The 20,948-nt window shown below is 41.8% G+C and overlaps 1 protein-coding gene across 9 annotated transcripts; it reads right to left on the bottom strand.

Moving 5' to 3' along the window:
- Positions 1-654: 654 nt before the first annotated feature.
- On the bottom strand, positions 655-20,575 carry LOC125310367 (ubiquitin carboxyl-terminal hydrolase 15-like). 9 transcript variants are annotated; one of them, XM_048267703.1, is made up of 23 exons: positions 20,449-20,575; positions 19,420-19,547; positions 19,090-19,220; positions 17,446-17,572; positions 16,349-16,494; positions 13,570-13,689; positions 12,963-13,024; positions 10,780-10,869; positions 8,620-8,764; positions 8,344-8,517; positions 8,065-8,223; positions 7,748-7,972; positions 7,544-7,627; positions 7,330-7,424; positions 6,902-7,090; positions 5,667-5,779; positions 5,216-5,494; positions 5,053-5,123; positions 4,834-4,949; positions 4,509-4,658; positions 3,714-3,817; positions 3,538-3,626; positions 655-2,660 (listed from the first exon to the last, which is right to left on the bottom strand). In XM_048267703.1, exons 1-23 carry the CDS (start codon positions 20,535-20,537, stop codon positions 2,421-2,423), a joined length of 3,126 nt encoding a protein of 1,041 aa, XP_048123660.1. In that variant the 5' UTR covers positions 20,538-20,575; the 3' UTR covers positions 655-2,420. The 9 variants fall into 9 exon arrangements, with proteins under 9 accessions (XP_048123660.1, XP_048123661.1, XP_048123662.1 ...); XM_048267704.1 differs by having other exon boundaries at positions 5,216-5,491; XM_048267705.1 differs by lacking the exon at positions 10,780-10,869.
- Between the last annotated feature and the right edge of the window lie 373 nt (positions 20,576-20,948).

Raw genomic sequence — 20,948 nt, 5'->3', positions numbered from 1 at the left:
CATTGATATAATCTATGTGGAATTATAGCTAAGCCTACCAAAATATATACTATAGCCTAGATCACACAAGCCATATAACTACTTACAACTAGTCTTGCTGATCCTAACACTTAACACCTGTCTTGAACTGACACTCAACTGTTTAAAAACAGCACTCTCTGATGCACTTACTGTACTCTACCTTTTTTTAATTTATCCTAAAATTGTTGAGAGAATTGCTTAAAACCTAAACTGTTTACCATGTTGTTAGTCGCTTTGGTTAAAAATGTGTCAGCCAAATGTAATGTAATATAACTGCTGAGAAAGAGTGATAATGAGCCCATATGTTATTTTTTACAGGACTGAAATCATCCCCAGCAATTCAATTAGCACTCACTTTTCCCCATTCACATACCACCACAGTTGTACATTCAATAAATGAAATTCAACCCAGACTTTAAAAGGGGAAATGACTTTGATTCCACATATTGCTATGGGGAGTGAGGACAAAACCACCTATTCACTTCAATTGTTGCTGTACTTTGCTGTACTATCCCATACGATTGCATCTGCATATGTTTACACCTAGAATTCATTTCATTCATTCAGTAGATAGCTGTATGTGCTAACGCCGTATAGCCATCATAATGCATGTTACAAAGGGGTGAAAAATAGTAAGGCTTTACACAACTTTATTGAAGTCAGTATATAAATACACATGCACGTCTCAAATGTAAACCCAAGTGAACTCAAGTGCGGCCAAACTCTGAAATCCCCTCATGCAAGGATATCCAAGTCAACTTTACAAAAAGTCCAAATAATAGAGCATCAGTCATCCCCATCCCACCCCAGTCTCCTCACAAGAGACCCAAAACCAGAAGAGCAAAGGCAATACTTCTGAACTACAGGACTAAAGCCAGATACCATACATCTTCTGTCTCTCCAAGGTCTTAAATACATTGTTGTTTAAATGCTTACATATAAATAAATAAATTTATCAAATGTGCACTCACAGAGTGAACTCTTATATACAGTATTTATATAGCCTATGTCATCATGTCTCATTTAGTCTGTTAAGCCCCCCTCCCACTCCCTTGTCTCCTAGAGAAGGACCACTCTTCATGGCCAGGTGAGTAGATCAGCGTAAAGCGCGTGTCTTCCAAAAAGACATACAGCAGTACCCCATGAGTTGGACAATACATATCAAAAGCAAATCACCCAGTTTCTCTACACATTCAACCAAAGCATAAATGGAAGAGGGTGGGGTTGGGGGTGGTGAGGGTAGTTACTACCTTGAAAGAGACCATCATTCAAGTGTTATGTATACTCCCAGTCATTCAATATACATTCCGCCAACCAACCTCAATAGGCTAGTAGCTTTAAACATAAAGCGGCCTCAGTGTAAGGAGCAGGTACTTGAAGAGTTGATGGTGTGTGTATCTTTATGAGGAACATGCAGATAGACAGTGTGATAGAATGTGCAAAGAAAAGGCAACAGTCTGAGATTAGAGTTAAGGCTGAGGTGATCCAAACAAGAGACCAAATCTAATGCATCACCAAATTTCATAATCTCAAGAAGCCCCCTATGTTCAAGAAACAGATGGGAGGTATGAAGCTGATACCTGAAACCCTTTGTAAAGCTATACTCGTGTTCACACCCTCTTCATCTCATGGACTTGACTTCTTGACATCTGCAGGGCTCTGAAGTGAAGAGACCCGTAAGGCGTACATTACACATTTGGAGCATGTCTAAAAACTCCGCCTCTTCTCCTCCAGCAGCATGGACAGCTACAGATGTGAGCTCACACCAATGGAGCCTTCCTGCTCAGGTAGAGGTGTCTGCGTACGGTAGGAAGGCAGCTTTTTTTAAAGCATTTCATGTGAGATGACACAGAGTGGCTGTCAAATACTTGCAGTATGTGTGGCACTAGTAAAATCTAAAAACAAAATGGAGTGATTGTGCAACAAAACAAGAACAGTCCATAAAGTTTCCACACCTCATAAACCCCGATATTCAGTGTTCATTCAAATTATTTACAAGGCCAAAAATTGTAATCATAAAGGTATACTGATATGCAATATCTCTTGTAGTTATAATAAAAACGGGTGGGAGAACCTAGCACAACACTGCGGACATTCTCAGAAGTTACAGCGGGACATCTGCAGGCATACCTAGCGCTCAAGATCTGGACTATCACTTTCTGCCTTTAGAGTTTGTAATCATGTACTTGTTTACCCATTCTCTAATGATGGACAGGCTTGGTGACCACTGAGGAGGGCCCTAATTGCTTAAGATATTCCAGTGCAGTACGTGTGTGCGGGCGCTCCCTCCGACGGCCCCGTGTGGGCTAGCCGCTCTGCTCGGCTCGGCTCCGCTCGGCCTCCTGCACTGCTCTGGGTGGATATGGCTTTCGGCATCCCCTCATGTCTCTGCACACGCCTCAGTTGGTGTTCATGGTGACATCATGATTGGGTTCTGGCTCATCCTCCTCTTCCTCATTCTCATTGTCATTCAGGTCTTCCTCCTCCTCTTCCTCCTCCTCCTCCTCCTCACTCTGGGTGGTGACGCCCTGTGCTGAGGAGCTGCGCTGGTCCTCGTGCTCTTCTCGGTCCAAGGCAAAGTAGCCTGTTCCCTTTACAGTGTCCTGGCGCTGATAAAACAGCACATATGCAGCCTTGGACTAAATGGGGCAGAAACACATACAGACCAGAGTCATTCCCAGCCTGCAAAGCCATCTGCCATCACAGAAAGAGGACCTATTTTCCGTCTTTATGGTATAAATGTAATGACTCTTAAAGTAGGATAGGGTAACGTATATATAAACATACTAGTCAGTAGGAATGCAACATTTGGGGAAAATATCTAATTGCGATTTTTTTCTGACAGATATTGCAATTGCAATTTGATTTTTGGCAGTCAAGCTTCAGTTCAATATTCCAAATGTTGCTCTAAGTTGGGTCTGTTCTGATTGGTGAGCACGTCTAGCACATGACAAGCACAGCGCTCCTTTTAGATGAGCTGCACTGCCTGGGAGGATGGAATGAATGAACATGAACATAATGAACACCAATATAAAGAACATACATGTGACAAGATTAACCATTGGGACAGATTTGCGAGCAGCACAATTAATTACAGCCTTAGTGATTAGCTAATTGCATTAGTTCAAATAGTGACTTTGATTAAAATCAATTAATAGTGCAGCCCTACTAAACAGTGCATTACCACTACTTAATTAATGATCATGGTAAGACTGAATGTGGCAGGGACTCAAGGACATCATCTTCTGCACAGGGAACATGGCATTGGAATGTCCATTATTCGCTATAATGCGCCGCTAACAGTCATTAGCAAAAATACAGGGCTTAAAACAAAGAAAATGTCTGAGCCTGCCCTGAAGTGATCAGAAACTTCCAAAGGCATTCTAATTAATCACCTCTTTTCATATCTTAAGCAGCCTGTCTTATGGCTGAATTCAGGCACAGTGCCTGAGAACTTTAAGCTCTGTTAAGAACTCTTTCTCAGATTACATTTCGTAGGACTGGAGACACACTTACAACGATCTGATCTTCACTGGCAGGAGACACGCTGCTGTCATCAAAGTAGTACCATTTGTCATCATCCTTGTTTTTGGCGTAAGCAGTGTCTGGAGAACCAATATGTAAAGTTAGACCATTTCCAATGTGTGTTAGTTAGTCAAACTAATTTGATTTGACTCAGCATAGCTACTTACAGTGGCCTCCACCCATTCCACCATAATGGTTGGACACAGCAATAAGGTCGTAGCGGCATGGCCCGGTATTAGGGTTGATCAGGAACTCAGACATGTCCAAATCTCTGTGAATCAGGCACACATATCCTCTTCATGAGTGCATCAACACACTTGTATGCCTTTCAGTTCAAAACAAATCACCTCTGGACTGTCAATACTTTCAATACTGATTGAATAATAACAACATCTCCATTCAAATTAGAATGGCAGTCAGTAGTAGGGATGGATTAACACGTTTTAAAAAAAAATGGACTTTAATCTGTCTTTAAATGATTTAATATTGATTCATGAAATACTGAGATGAATGTTTTGATGTATTATAGTTTTATGCCTTTTTAGAAGGAAGCGTGTATAGAAAGAACTGCTTTAGGGTAAATTCTTAATGTAAACATTAATATTTTTAATAATGCACCATGTTCGAGAATACCTTGTAGAATGTACAACATTAGTTTTCTGAGAATCTATTACATATCCAAACAAAATTGTTATTGTAACTGAAATATCGCTAGCGGAATTAATGATGACTGAATAGAATCACATCTGATCAAATTGAGTCCTTGTGAATCAAAATCTAACCAATGCAGGAAATCAGTGGCGATACCCTGCCCTACTCAGTGAGTGCATACCTCTGCCAAGCTAACTGGACAAACAAACCGGATTTTCAAACATGAATATTTTCAAACTGCCACCTATAAAACTGTGCCAGATCTGGAGCAGAGAGACCAAGGGTGTGTGATGGGAATGCGATGGGCTAACCTGATGGGGAAGTCGACCAGTGAGTCCAGCTTATCCCTCATGTAACGACTGTAGGAGAAGCGCTTCAGATGCACCACCAGCACAGGGGGCAGCGACCACAGGTCCAGCTTCTTAGTGGCCTGCTGATGTTGCTTGCAGTTAGGACAGTACCTGAGACAAGACAAGTACAGAATCAATGACTCACTTCTAATGAGACACTAAGTGAGCAATTCAAAGCTGTGCACAAGACACTGCAGAAAGTATCAAATGTTAACAAAATGAAAGAATCCAGCAGGTGCTGGTTTGTTATGCCGACACCACAGGATAAAAGCTGCCCCCATCTCACCAAGGGTCCTCTGCTCCGAGCTTCTCTTTGGTGGTGAACAGTTCAATGCAGTCATTCAGTTTGAAGAAAGCCTTCTTCTGAGGTTTGTACTCCATGCTCTCATGTTTGTCCAAGTCCTTTTGTCAACCAGATACAAGAGAAATTGGATTGTTACACGTGTGGATATTTGATGTTTGACGTCAAGAATGAAGAGGGTCTTTGTAGGTTTAGTGGCTTTACCTCAGTAACAGTCTCATCAAAGTACTTCTTCTTTATCTCTGGCTCCCAGTCCAGTGATAGATAAGATCGATCTGTTTAAGAGATATCAACACAAAAGAACAACTGTTAAAGCCCTAGTCTTCATCGGAGGCACAATTTTGAGACAAATTTTGCTGTCTCTGACCACTGAGTCGTAGGTGTCCTTCATCAAATCGGATCTGCCTGGAGTCCTCCTTGATGAAACTGAAGTCTGTCTTGCCCATGTTGTTAAACTGGAATGTAAAGAGTCGCTTTTTGTGTCCTGCCTGCGGCGGGGCTTTGGTCGAGTTCTCCTGACCAACACCATTTTCTAGTTCGTTTTCCCCTGTCACCGAATCCTCTGACTGGCTGTTGTCATTTTCAGAGGGCAGCTCCTGGTCCTGACTGGACTCATCGTCCTGCTCGTCCGTCTCCATCTCACCTTCAGCAGTTCAAATGAAAACGCAAACGAGTATGTAACACCCACATTATGCAGCAAGTATGTAACACCCACAGTATGCAGCAAGTATGTAACGCCCACAGTATGCAATGAAGCAAAATAAGACAAAACTGAGGTGACTGACTGAACCCTGTGAAGACTTAGCAACCACACTTACTTGGAGACCCCTCCTCCAGGATCCCATTGGTGGCGTTGCCATTTATAGTATGCTGCTTGGCTGGAAGTGTCTCTTCCGACTCCTCATCCTCAACAGGTGAGCGCACATAACGGCTACAAACAAACATAGCTCCTATTACTTATGGACCGACACCTGACACCATCATTTCATCATTACACAATAACACTCCAAACATTTACACGCCTTCTCCAAGACCAATTTTGAAATGTCCATGGCAATAATACAGTACATAATTACACTACAGTTCACACCAAACTTAGTATTAACTAGATGTACCGCAGAGCGGTGCAAAATATGACCACTGCCCAGTCCTGCACATTATCTCCGCAAAAATAAATCACTCTTGTCAATTTGTCTCCATCTCCTACTCAATCCTATGCTCTTGCATGTAAATGAGTGTGTGTATCTGTGTGTTTGCTTTAGTGTACATGTGTGCTTCTCTGTGTGTGTGTGTGTGAGTGTGTGCGTGCGAGTGTGTGCGTGCTTCTGTACGTGTGCATGCCTGTGTGTGTGTGTGCTTGTGTGTTTCTGTGTGTGTGGATGTGTTTGTGTGTCTATATATGTGTGTGTGTGTGTGTGTGTGTGTGTGTGTGCATCTGTGCGTTTGGGTGTGTGCAACCCTTCACTCAACTCCACCATCTACAGGCTGATTGGTGCACGGTCACTAAATGTACAAATAAATTAATTTATTGTATGGCCCCCCATAAACGGAATTCCACGAAACTCGGCATGCATTCAGTGGCTGTCGTAGTGATCTTACATGTCCAATTTTGTGCAGTTCTGAACACTTCAGCCAAAGATACTATGTAGCTATGTAGTGCTACACCGCAAATGAGTGGTTATGGAATGGGTTGAGATGGCCCATTGAGACCAACATACAAAAAAATTGGTCCTCCTAGGTCCTACAGACCAAAACGAAATTCAGTGGTTCTGAGTCATCCTTGTGGGGCTACATACCCACTAAGTTTGGTGCAGCCCGGTCTTTCAGTGTCCCGGGAATCGTTGACACATAATTACTGACTTATTTTTTTATTTATTTTTTTTAAATACGAAAGAAAAAAAAACTCTTGACTAAACATAAAGCTCAATAAAGCTTCGCTTGCGCGGCGGTCATAATAAAAGTTTGGTGACATGAAGAGACAAAAACGATTTGATACGATCTCATGATCCTCCAAAAATAAAAAATAAAAATGAAAGAGCAGAGGGTAAGATACCAGAGGCGGTGGAGCAGCATGTTGTAGAGTTTGTCTTCGCTTAGCGTGCGGGGCACAGTGATGAGGAAAGGCTGGCCGAACAGCGGGGTGCTTGTGTGGTTGTAGCCGGACTGCTTGAACTTCTCTCGTAGGTGCACTGGGATCACGACATGGCCTGTGTCCTCCATTCGGTTTACAGACACCTCAAAGCTGCAAGGCAGGAAAGGAACAAAGTCATGGAGTAATGATTAGCGTGAACATTGATACAGATAAATCTCTAAGCCAGGAAGCCTGCACGAGCACAGTCTCATTTGTAGCAAAATGATTGTTTCTGTTCACTGCTATAATATGTTTGGAATATGGCTCCATATTTACACCATACTAACATCAAACTCGTGCCCCTGCTCTTGCGAACCTCTTGATCTACCAGTAATTTTAGAGGAACTCACACATAGATGTCGTCACGCTCCATGATGCTACTCAAGTTTTCATTGGTGGCAAAGATTCGGTGAAAACGGTGGTTGTAAATGTCCGTGACAATCATCTGCACAGAAATGAGTTAGAAAGCATGTTAATGGTAACAACTGAGAAAGAGAATATGTGTGGGCTATATACTAAGGACGAAAGTTATACTGAAGTGCACTAACATTATTACCCTCTTACCTTTTCAGCAGGTACATCAGATAAGGTAGATAGAGAAATGCAGAGGTCTGATATGTAACCAACTTTGGGTACAGTCAGTTTATACTGGAAAAAAGACAAAAGAAAAAAGTTACATGCATAAACAGTTTATGAATATCTGTTTTAGATATATGATGAGTACACCAAGTCCACCTGCAGTAGCAGGACCAGAATGCTGGGTAATACCTGAGTAGGTTTGGCACTGGGGTCCAAACGCACCAAGTAGACCTCCAATGTGCGCTCCTTTTTCATAGGTAAAGGAAGCGTCAGGTAACAGAAGGGGTCAAAGGTCACAGAAATCTTAGCACACACTGGACAGACTAAAGTGGATTTGAAGAGACCGTGGAAAATGTCTACGATGATTGAATCGTTCCTCTTGATGTGATTCTCCCAGGCCTCCTCAGCAACAACCTGACAGAGACATCAATAGGAGGGTCAGACACGGAGTTTCAAATAAACACATTGAACTGTAACTGAATCAGTTCATCGGAGGAGTGTGAGACCTTGTCTGGCCTCCCGTCCGCATCCATGAGCTGGATGTAGGGCTTTTTCCTGATGCGGTTCAGGTCTTCATGGAGTCCATCCAGTAGAAAGGCCAGGAGCTCATGGGAGTCCTGCTGCTGGTAGCCTGAGAACTGTGGAGCGAAGCGGCCTACCTGCGTCTGCACAATACAGAATACCTCTTATTCAGCACACATACTGATGACCCAGACACTCCCATTTCTGTGGTCAGATTATGAAATCGTTCTATTTAAAATGTGGCCAGCATGTATGGAACTCACCTTGAATGCTCTTGGCGTTACGTAGCTGTACTTCCCAGACCAGAGTTGCTTAGTGAGCTCTGCATAGGCTTTGGCAATCTCCCCTTTCATACCCAATGGATTATCCTCATTCAGCTCATCCTGGTACTTGTCTTTCAGGAAGTACTCAGTAAGCGGAGGTATATTGCTTAAGCACTGCAGGCAAAAAAAAAGTGTTTGAAAAGGGAGTTTAAAAAAGACGATGTCTTGTAAAGAATGTCACCCCACAGCTGCCTCTAGACACTTTTGTTTCCTCACCTGTGTGGCAGAGTTCATGAAACAGGTGTTGCCAAGGTTGGAGAGTCCACAGAGACCAGGCTTCTCACTGTGCCTTCCATGGTCCGAGTACTCATAGCTGTTATAGGGTGGGTAGGACGGAAGGCTGTAGCTTGAGTTCTTCACACTACCAGAAGAAAACACAATGTTATGGAAGTAGTATACTGAAGTACAAAAAGAGAGGGAGAAAGAAAGAAAAAAAAAGCATGTCCCCTAAACAAATCAACACATGCCATCAACACATATGCACCGATTAACAGCATCTCCTCTACACACATATGCACTGATTAACAGCATCTCCTCTACACACATATGCACTGATTAACAGCATCTCCTCTACACACATATGCACTGATTAACAGCATCTCCTCTACAAAGTGAAACCTTCCAGCAGTATGCTCTCCTAAACATCTGAGACAATTCATCAGAATCCCAAATAGCACCAATAGCAGCAGCAGCAGCAGCAGTAGCAGTAGTAGCAGCAGCAGCAGCACACCTCTGAGTGCAGTGCAACGCGCGGTCCCATTGATCAGGCTGCGCGGCCTCGGCGCTCAGCGCCCTCTCGACCCTCCTCTCTAGCTCAACCCTCTCTGGCCTCAGACACCACCAGCAGCACAGGAGCATCTCCTCTCGGAGCCGCCTCCATGCCCGGCCCAGCTGCGAGCGCACGCGGGGGACACGCCGGACTGGGGGGACAGCCGTGGCCCTGGAGCTCAGAGCAGCGGCGGCACGGATCACAGGTAACACGCCGAGGAGCCTCTTCAGCCTAGCATACCATCACTGTCCTGTCCCGTCCCTAACGCGCTCCTCCGGATATTTATAGCAGTGGCGGCAGCAGCAGCAGCCTGCCTCATGAGCCAGTGGTACAGTAGAGAATGAGAGGGAGGGAGAGAGAGAGAGGGAGGGTGAGCGGGAGGAGGGAGAGAGAGAGAGGGAGAGAGAGAGGGAGGGTGAGGGAGAGGGAGAGGGAGAGGGAGAGAGGGAGGTGAGGGAGAGGGAGAGGGAGAGGAGAGGGAGAGAGAGAGAGGAGAGAGAGAGAGAGAGAGAGAGAGAGAGAGAGAAGAGAGGGAGGGGGGAGGCGAGCAGATAGATGAGAGCTAGCTGAGGCTGCAGTATGCAAAGAGAACCAGCTGAGACCCAGAAGAGTCTTACGGGATGACTAAGCATTACTTCCACACTCAGCTATCCCAAAGCCAACAGCACAGGATCTTCAAAATCATAACCAAAGAGCAGAGGTGTGGCGCCTGTGCTGTGCTGCATGTAGATGAGAAGAGCAGATCCAATGTATTCTGAAGGTCACACTGACTGCAGATTACGCAGCACAACGCTAGAGACCAAGAGAGGGAGATGCACAGAGAAAAGACACTGATCAAGAACAGCCAGTAAAGGAGTAATCCATCTGGCTAGCCCTTAGTCTGGCTCCCTACACTGCACAAGCTGCTCAAGACAGACAGCCTTACATGATGACGCTTTTTTTGACACTTTCAAGGAGAACCCGTATTAAATGATTTATTGGTTACTATTTTAATCAAGTTATCTTCAAACTACAGTAAGAACTGAATACAGACATGTCCAGTCTCGCCAGCCCTAAACACACACACACACAAACACACTAAGGACAGTCCTAACACATCTACTTTACTGACACACTAAGGACAGTCCCAACTCATCTACTTGGAATACTGACAATTGTTACTGCAGCACAGAAGAGTGCATGAGCCTCAGAAAAGCGCAGATTTCCCTGAGAACCCTGAGAACCCTGTTCCATGTGACTCAACAGCTTGAGAACAAGCCTGTCCTGTCCCAGCATGCTGAGTTGCAGAACCAAAATTTTCTGCGCAATAACCGATGCACTACTCAGCAACATGGGTGACTATTGAGAGCGCTCCCACAACATGGGTGACTACTGAGAGCACTCCCAGGCCAATCTGGGAGTGCTGGGCTTTGAGCTATTACTCAGGGCTCGAAGGCATTCATTATTCAAAGCCACTGTAAATCAATGCTGTGTCAAAACTGCTAATTCAGAGTGTTTTCCACAACCCAGCTCAGAGCGGACTATGCACGTCCATAGTGCCCAACCTGTTCAGAGACCCCAGGCCCACCCCACCCCAACCCCTTCCAAACACGCCCACTGGCGCTTACTTCCGACTGTTGAAGCTGCTGTTATGATTGTTTGTGAGAGATGAAGGGGAGATCTTTGGTAAAGCAGAGAGATTGGAAGCACCAGATGACCTTTAAAAGATAAGAAGACCATGAGTTAGAGCAAAAACAAAAAATTCAAACTGGAAAGAGAAAATTAAACTATAGAGATAGAAATGGAGTAACAGAATTATGGCAGCAAGTGAAGCAAAGCAAACAAAGAACAAATTTACAACAAATGGCCAAATGGATGGAGAACATTGAAACGCAGGGGAAAAGGCTGACATCCAATCCAATTCAGAGAACTAATATCATACACAAGGAGCTCCAGCATCAACCTTTCTCTACATATGATCTTATCTTAGTGCCCCCCAACATGATTCAGTCATTTGCCTGGTTACAAGAAGCAGTGGTGATATGCACACATGTAAATAATATGTCAAATTAAATTGAAATTGTCAGGTCACTTGGGTCATTTTGTGTAACATCAGACAGAATCCAGGAAAATGGTTGCTGCATTGCCTTGGATTCCGCTGAAAGCTTTTCTACATAATGTTTAGATCCCAAACAAAAATATCTGTTTAATTTGAATGTTTTCATAATTTCTTTACCCAGGGATGTTTACAGTCTACAATACAGTCACGGCTTATCTTGGGAGCAGTGTTTGGACATTAATACACTAAAAAGTATTATTGCTAGCCTGCCCACTTTGTAGGATGGGAGACAAAGATATTGTCAGTATGGCCGAACCATTGGAAGTTTGTACTGCATGCCCTATTGAGTTTAACACCCTTGATTTGGAACAAAGTGCAGAAATGAGTGATATTGTAAACTCATATTTTTGTACATCACATCAATCTGTACTTTGCCTGCAAATAAAATACGTTATTAATGTTGTGCCAATATTTAAGGCCACCACAGCATATGAACATTGAGAAACGGAACTAGGTGTATTTTTTTTGGTCATTTTCATTGGGTAGCTGGTACGAGATTGAAAATATGTATGGTAGTTCAATATTTAAATAAAGTGTATGATGTCTCAAAGCTGTACCATGCTTCCTTCAAAGACAAGTACACCGTCAATTACTTTGTTATAATTCTGCTTCTCCATTCTTGTTCCGGAGGAAATCTATCTAGTAATCTATCGTACATCATTGATACTTTGTATATCAAATGTCCATACTACTTCCACATAGATGTTCAACTTCCTACTAGCTACCCCACAGACAATTTTAGTCTTCTAAAAACGATTTAAAATTGTTGTGCCCATTATATGTCGAGAACTCAAAATATTGACAAAATAATAAAATAATGATTGCTATCAAATGCATAAACAAGTTTAAAGTACCCTTAATGTCACGTTTAGCCCTAGGGTCTTGGGTTGAAAACCAACGAGTACCAACCTTTTAATGGTTCAGTCATACTGAGAGCATGCTTGTCTTCCATCCTACAAATACTGGGCTTGCTATGAATAAAATTTTTCAAGATATGAATGGCCAAACATTTGGCGATCAAACTAAAGTAATATCTGAAATAGAAGACCTAGGATTTAAACAGAATGCTTTCCTGGCTTTGGTTTTGGGACTCAATCATGATATAGACAAAGTCTGAACAAAACCTGAGATGGTGCAGCACCAATGTTATCCGATCAGAATGACTCAATAGTGTTCTACAGATGCAGAATAGTCAGACAAAGCGAGCCCAGATTTGATCAGAATGGAGTGGACAAACAGTAGTCATGAGAGGCACATTAAGTAGGCCCATTGTCCTTCAGGCAGGTAGGGCAGGTAAGATCCTGACAGATCTGTGGATTCATTACACACCCTAGATGACATCAAGAAGGTCCTCACACAGCAATATTATTCTTTTAAATTATCAAAATGTGCAGATGTGCATTTGGTGTTCTATACTGGTTATTGTTTTTTACATGGTTCATATTACCACTCTGCTTCTAATAAGGAGCAACCCAGTAAAATTGAATGAAGATATGACCTCAAGCTCATTCTCTCATTCATATGCCTTAAATGTAAAACAGGGTTGACTTTCTCTTGCCAATTGCCTTCCATCCCTTCAACTTACATTGCCAAAGAAACCCTTCACACTCCACATCCACTTATTAGAACATTAGAAGAGTGACTAGTCATGTTTGCTGTTATTAAACATCTGACTTGAAAAGAGCCGCTTACTTGGGTGTGGAGGAACCTCGAGGCCATGTTCCATCCGCATTTTTCTGCTCTATTACTAGAACCTGTGGAGGAGACAAACACATGATCATTCTAGTTGAGTACATACCTCCTCTTACAATGTGGTTCAACAACCCATCTGCAGATTGAACATACTGAGCATGGAAACAATATTCTAAACCTCAATCAAAAGGCCAAGGAATGGGAAGTGTCTGTGCTCAACTTCTTTCACATCATCATATATTTAAATGGCATACCAACATTTCAAGGTGGAATAGGGATAAATGATGTAACTACAGTGTCAACAGTACAGTATTATTGGCGGACAACAGTTTAATAATGATGTTTATAGTTTATATAGATAATTATGACCATTGATTAGGCTGTACACAACCAAATGTAACCACATGATTTTGTAGTGAGCCACTAACTAATTGTGATGTACTGAGAGTTCTCTGATAGCCCCATAGAGTGTACGCGAGACGAGTGCCACAATCAAAAATAATAATAAGCAACTGCCACTTTAACTTTTGACACGGAAATCGAGAAAGTGAAAAGGGCTGAGAATCATCTGAATCAAGAGAATGAAATCTGAGAATACAGATCTAACCTGTATTCCGGACATATTCATCAAACTTGGCAATAATATCGATCGACATGATAATCCACTGTTCTCGTCTATCAAACAGATATCTTCCCTCTGAAATCCTTCTATCTTGGTCAACCGCTTCTGCAATCAAAAGGAAAAGACCTCTCATCGTCCGAAATCTTGATTACTTAAAATACAGATATCCTGACCGAAAAAATACAGATATCCTGACCGTTCAACGACCCCCATGTCTACACCCTGTGGATGTCTTGGAATCTCCCCACTGTGATTCTCTATCCTGTATCACCCTCATGGCCATTCCCTCTTGCATGCCTATCCCATGGGGTTGTCCCACCCACCATCATCCCTTTGCCCCTCTGACTGTGGTAGGACTGAAGACCAAAACTTTTAACACGCACACACATACACGGAGCAGAACAGTACATAAAGGAACTGAACTGTCCTTTACATTACATCATATTACTTTTCTCTTTTTTTCACTGTTCAGCTATTGTTTAAGAACTTGTTTTACAGCGTACATTTCTAAACTGGTATTAACACCAAAGGTACTTTCAAAATAGTATTTTTCACAATAGTAACTAATAGTAGTTAAACAGCATGATACAGAATTAGGTTTACGGTAATAGTGTAATATACATTTTCCAAATAGGTCTTTAAATAGAATACACACAGTTTTAAAATGAACCCCTTTAATAGAGTTTAGCGTAATGCTTCAACACTGACTATGTTTGTTTGTGCTTCCTATTGATCTTTTTTGACCCAATATAGACCATAACTTATACAGTATGACTTATGAATGACTGTCACAGAGTGAATTTAATAGAAGGATTGAATAACCTTGAATGTCAAAATAAATATTATTTTGGGATTTAAACAAATGAATAAGTGTTGTGTGTGGTCTGGGGTGAGTTATTAGTCTAGCCAGAACCTGAACCAATCTCTTTTTGAACCTAGAGGTCAAAATCAAGTCATGAAGTCATGAATCAAAATATCATATCTAGAAGTTTTATTTAATTAACCTATTTTATTCATGGCCATGAAAAGGCTTGGATTTAACTACACTGTTGCCAAATTAGTTTTAACAGAGTTCATTAGATCTGCATCTGACGGCACAATCTCACTCCCAACTTGTCCCATATAGACACTTTGGGTAGCCCACAAATCGACAGGTTTCATTCCTTAGATTTGTAATACGGAAATCCAGGCTGTCAGATACTGCCTTTTTGAGACTGTTATTTCAACACGACAGTTATAAGGTGCAGTTATATAATACACAGCCATGGCCCTGAGTTTAGCTCCAGATTTATTTAGCTCCAGATATGTTATGCCTCATATAAAGAAACACCATAAGAACATGTTAACAAGGATGAAAACTTAATTCACAGGAGGGGTCTTTAAGTTGTTGGTTTCCTTTTTGTGTAAAAGTATTATGTTAATGTCCTTAAACTTAATTTCTTTCTGAAGCCCACAACACAATTTGCCCCACAGTGTGGTGTAGGGCATTAGCAGACATGAGGCCGTCTCATGCCAGCATGCGTTCTGTTACAAGCTGCAACACCTAAAATGATAAGCTAAGACTTGAAGAAATGTCATGGAAGTGATAATCCACATTTAGAATAAAAGGGCAGTGTCATTTTAGACAGCTCAACAAACTGTTATTCTAAGTCAAGTTTTTCAAGTTCCTATGAAGCTGCAACGCCATCTAATAGCATCTGCTAAGCACTGGTATTGACGTTGCATGAATGTAATGTCACAAAACTAGAAAGGTTATTACAGCAACCGAACACGGCAGATTTGGTGACATGACATGTTGGTCATGTAATGTCTATATGTTGAATACTAGTTGCCCCTAGTGTATGGCCCTAGTGTATTTTTTTTTTATTGAATTGAACTGAATTTAATTAAAAGCAATGTGTCATTACAAATTACACCAAAGGTGTGACTTGGTTGTACACTTGAGTACGTAAGAAAAGGTATACAAAAATTTTACAAACACCAACAACAGAACAGTTGGCATGTTAGTTGGAATGACACAGGCGTTAATCTGTCCTAGTACAAGTACTACCATAATGTAATTGATTTTCATTTCAAAAATTCAGTTAAATCTGTCTATTTTAATGTCCAGCCAAGTGTGTTAATGTTTACAATTGGTGCCCCAGGCCAGAAATAAACAAATTTATCACCTGTGAGTCTGTGAGCAACTAACATTTATTTTCATAGTCGAATTATCTGTCGGTTATTTTCTCGGTTTAATCGGTTAGTTGTTTTATCACTACAATTTCTTCTCTCGATCTTTTCACTCTTTTCGAAAGATCAAAATCATGTCCTCAAAGCCTTGTTTTGTCCAACTGTCAAATATATTTGACAGAGGAGGAAGAGTAAGCAGAAAATCTTCATGTTAGTGAAACTGCAATCAGAGAATTTTAAAATGGACACAAACCGATTAGCATGATTACCAAAATAGCTGCCGATTGATTTTATAGTTCATCTATTAATTGTTGCAGCCCTACACACTATATAGCAAGAAAGCTCTTATATCTACTTGACTGTGTATTCTTCTCGTATCTCTAGAACCGTTCATCCAATTGACTTCACAATTTTCGATTTATGCCTCGGAGTCCAAGTGCGTACAGTGTGGACTATCACATTGTTTGGATGTGTTTATCATGGAGTGGTGCTAATTTCACTAGATGACAAGATCTGCTACGGGCACTGCACTACAGTAGTCCCTCAAATGGACAATGAACTTATTATGACGGGAAAAGAGAGTGCTCTTTACCTGGCCTTGGTAGAGGCCAGCATCTTGGATGGTGCTGTCCGGTTTGTTTAGTGGCTCAAAAGTGTTGCTCATGTACTTGTTCCACAACCTGGTCTCCTTTTCCTCAGGAATGCTGAACAGTTTACGCATCTCCTTCTCAATGACGTCTGCAAAATAAATGACACGGAAAAAGCTTCAACATTCTTCGTAAGTTTAAGAATGTGGATAAGCACATGCTTTCAGCTAGCTGTCAGTCAATGATGATGGCAATACAAAAATACAGTCTTCTGTTAATGTGTGAAGAGTTACTTTGCAGAGCTAGTAAAAGTAGCAATTAATCTACAGCAAGCTTTTCAATCAAAAAAGGTAATCAACAAAATGAAGCATTAAGCCTTGCAAGGCCATAGGTTACAGGGATTTCTAATAAAGTGAGAAGGTGGGAAATAGACAGAAAGCAAAGTACAGAGCAACAAACAAATTTGGAGTGTTAGGCTAAATTGCTGAATAAGTATGGATTTAAAACGGCACATTAAAAAGTTCCATCAAGTCACATCTCTTTTCAATGTGATAGAGGTAGCACTGTATATGCTTCAATAATTAAGTTAAGATCAATTCATGTGGCTGACTCACAGAAGTTAATAATGGCTGACTCACAGAAGTTAACAGCCATGGTCTAGTTTAAATTTTAACATTTCAATTAGTCAATGGCTGAACATTATTATTAGATAAATTATTAACAATATTAGCCGTAGCTGTAGTGGAGGTAGTAGTAGTAATAATAGTAATAGTTGTAACAATGGTGGTCATAGTAGTAACAGTAGCTGCACTATTACTCCCATAATGTGCTATCCTGTGAATTGACTGTGAAAACATGAAGGGGATACGATCCTTGTTTACACTTTCTACACTATCATATACACTGAACCATACCATAATCTTTGAAGCATTTGTCAAACACATTATTAGGGTAATCCCTATGAATTAATGAAAGCTATGATCAAAGCAATCATTACTGACAGGATTCCTTAGCCACCAATACATCACACGTCAGTCTGTTGTACCTAGCGTGAAACAGAGAGCAAGTGGAGTATATGCGGTGACTTGGCCAGGCATCATACCTATAGTGTCAGCTTTGCTGAAACGCCTGGTGACAACATTCTCCATATTACCGTCTTCACATAACTTCAGTTCAGTGAGGTAAACCTCCACTTTGCAGTGCTTCACAAACATCCCTTGCTCAACCACCTGCGAACAAACAAAAGGTCATTGTTTTTTCACTAACAAAAAGCATAACAATGGACACGTGTTTGTACATATTTAGCGTTACCATACAGAAACTGATAATTGAACAAAAAGTCCTAAATAGTTAGTAGGCCCACAATGAAAATGTTATGTAAACCGGATAGCAAATAACCATTTCCTTTCAACCAGGTCCCTTGTTTGGGGCCCTTTCATATGGCCTAAAGTGCTAGTAGATCTCTCAATATAAATGAGTCAAAGAGACTCTTAATTTAGCAACAGAGCACGGAGACAGCTGAGGGGTCCCATCCTATTTATTTCCCCCAGCCCCTCCACTTTCAACCCACCATTACGAGCAGGGCTGCCCCCCTGAGCCACTGCCCCAAGCTACTCACACCCAACAGTGCAGCAGCCATGTGTTTCAAACAGCCACAGAGAAAAGCACAGGCCTCTACAGACAAGCCACAAGAAATTACACACCAGCTTCCAATCCCCTGGCACTCCTGTCCATGCTATCTCCTCATACTCCCTATCTTGCTCGCTCGCTCGCTTTCCCGTCACTCTGTCTCTCTCAAGCCTATATCGCTCCCTCATGGTTTGACCTCAGCCGGCATTCCTCTTCTTTAAAAACAAGGACACCCAGAAAGAGCCACACTTGCTGGCCTGACTGAAACACCCAAGGGCAGCAAGGGACACCCAGAGTAAAGGTGCACCAATGCCACAACACAGTGAAATCCAGACAGAAGCAGACACCCAAAAGACAGAAAAATAGAGAACCTCCTGCATGTTGTGTCTCGTAGTTTGCTCCATGAAGCGTTGCAGTCATCCAGAGCCCCTCTGAAAATAGAAACGCTGGGGCTACTCAATACCCCCCATGACATATATGGCAAAAGGGGGAGGATCAATCAGGGAAAGAGGAGCCACTGCAGCAGCCATGATGCCATGACTGGGTAAATTTGAAAATGCAGGATGGCTGCTAGTGAGAACGGAAGTACAAAAGGCTTGCACTATATGAAATATCAGTATAAAAGATTAGGCTATAGACTAATGAGGAAAAAATGAATTCAATGAAAATGAATTCTAAAAAAAAACAAAAACAAAAAAAAAACAACAACAACAGCCCACACGTGAGAATATCACTTAGGTGTCTGAAGTGTTACAAAGTATTAAGTTAGTCAGACATTGTACCACAGATATAATCACCCAGATAATTTACTTTGGAATATGATGGAAAATGTCTGCCAAAAACTTGAACAAGTTGACAAATCTGATCAATCATATGTTCTTCCTACAATGGCATCTGGATTGTAATTGAAAGTTTAAACCTTCCCCAAAACAAAACCTCATGTAAGCTAATTAAAGTCTTTTCAGTAACAATAGACCATGTAACAAACAAACCTAACGTTACGTACACAATTTGTATGTTTATCGTATCAGACCCTGGTGCTGCTCATGTTTTCACCACCATTTGAGACAACAACGCCCAAACTCATGCAGATACACATAGCAAATTGTAAACTTACCTTTCGAGCTATTGGCTCCTGGGCTTCGGTCAGCCCATACCAGCTGACTAGCTTATTCCAACCCTCTGTGGGTACAAGGATGTAGTCCAGCTCATCGATAAGGTGCTCCTTGATGGCAAGCACATCACCATCTGTGAACAGCCACGACAACAATCAATCAATGGCAATCATGGCATATTTTACTGGAATTGTGAATATTAAATTATCATGGATGTGAGGCACATTACTACACACTACCCTTATCCACTTTCCACTTAGTGGCCAAATCAACAACACCACTGGAATTGATGATCAATAACAACCTGAATTCCTGACATAAACACACTATACCTTTAAGGAGTCCTGAGTTGTCCACTGGGCCTGGGTAGACATTTTGATCTCCCATCTGGTACTTGTCCCAGCTGTCAAAGCCCACATATTTCTTCCACTGTTTGAACCAGTGACTGTCTACCAAGTACCTATTTAACAAGGAACGACTTGATCAATCATGTGTATCTTCAAAATATGAAAATGAAAACAACGCTGATCAAGCATTGAAATATTAGAATATTCGCGTAGAAAACCATGGGGTTGCAACAGAATGCCGTCCACAGAGTAACTAGCATAGCACTGTAACGCTTATCGTAGCGAAGTGTGCTACACTAACTTTACAGCAGAGACCACGGCGATACTCCATCTTCAACGAACCATATCACAAAACATTAATGCGTATACTTGCACTGAACGGACAGATATTTTTCAATCAAACATGCCAACAGACCTCATAGCTAACATTAGTGGCTGAGTTGATTTGTGTTAGCTAGACAACGTCGTCGGGTGGATAAATACAACCAGCTAGCAATTAACATTAGCTGACGTTACTTGTGTGAATACGATAGACGATACTGCTGTATACACCAGTTGAAATAGATCATTTCATTCTAATTTAACGTCGTATATAATTCATGTCACACATTTGAGAGAACTTTAAGTATTTTGACAGGTGCTTTTCTCGACTCCGCCCTGCAGCGCCGGATGGACTGGCAACAGATACCAGTCGAGTATACGGACACCGGCATTTGATTAACCACTTTCCTTCAAATAGCTGAGTCACACCGCACCAGGAATAAGACCATTACGTCTATAGTGTAATACGGGGAGATTAAACCGTTATGTTCAGCAATAGCCTGAAAGTAATAGCTAAAGAAATTTGTGGAATGTATTGCTAGCTAGTGTTAGCTAGCATGCTGCCGGGCTAGCACGGTGACTGTCAACATGGCCTGTCTCGCCCATTTTCTGTTTGCCTTCAACTTTGACAGCCGCCACAAAGTCTGTCAGTGGTACCTTCGGAACATCAAAGACGTGATAATAAACTCTCACCAAATATCTCCCTTCCTTAGCTGAGTTTTCAGCAGCGCTGCGACCTCTGCTCTCTGAGTATCCAGATCAGCCGCTCCTCCCTCCGCCATCTTTCCTCTGACATCACCCAAAGCATTGTGGGACAGGGAGCGTCACTGACTATGGTTCAAGCTAGTTTGAAGAACAGGCGGAATTTTCGGTAATGTCTCTTCTATGCTGCCATCTATTGTAGGCCTACACTACAAAACAACTTCACCCAGCCTATTATTCTTAACGCCACATGAATTGGTGACTGAATGAATGATATTTTCACCGGTATATATGAGACATAAATCCACGTTTTGAATCTTTGCCTGAATGTTTAAGTAATTTGCTGTAGCCTAGGACTTTTCATTTTAAGCCAGTCCCTCAGCACAAATTAAATGGAACTCCACACCTGGTGGATTCATAAGAATTACACTTCATTTCGTAAGAAGAGCTGAGATGGTCAGGATTTTAATAACTTGTGCAGTGCCCGTTCA

Source organism: Alosa alosa, chromosome 17, assembly GCF_017589495.1.
Source record: "Alosa alosa isolate M-15738 ecotype Scorff River chromosome 17, AALO_Geno_1.1, whole genome shotgun sequence".
Lineage (NCBI taxonomy): Eukaryota > Metazoa > Chordata > Actinopteri > Clupeiformes > Clupeidae > Alosa > Alosa alosa.
This window is presented reverse-complemented; position numbering and strand designations above follow the sequence as displayed.

Bases quoted from the DNA above. Each gene is read 5' to 3' on its own strand.
- LOC125310367 (XM_048267703.1), bottom strand. From the start codon at position 20,537: ATGGCGGAGGGAGGAGCGGCTGATCTGGATACTCAGAGAGCAGAGGTC. The intron at 10,870-12,962 runs GTAAGCGGCTCT...TATCTTTTAAAG, and splicing joins CGAGGTTCCTCCACACCCAA to GTCATCTGGTGCTTCCAATC. The intron at 5,124-5,215 runs GTCAGAGACAGC...TCTCTTAAACAG, and splicing joins AGGACACCTACGACTCAGTG to ATCGATCTTATCTATCACTG.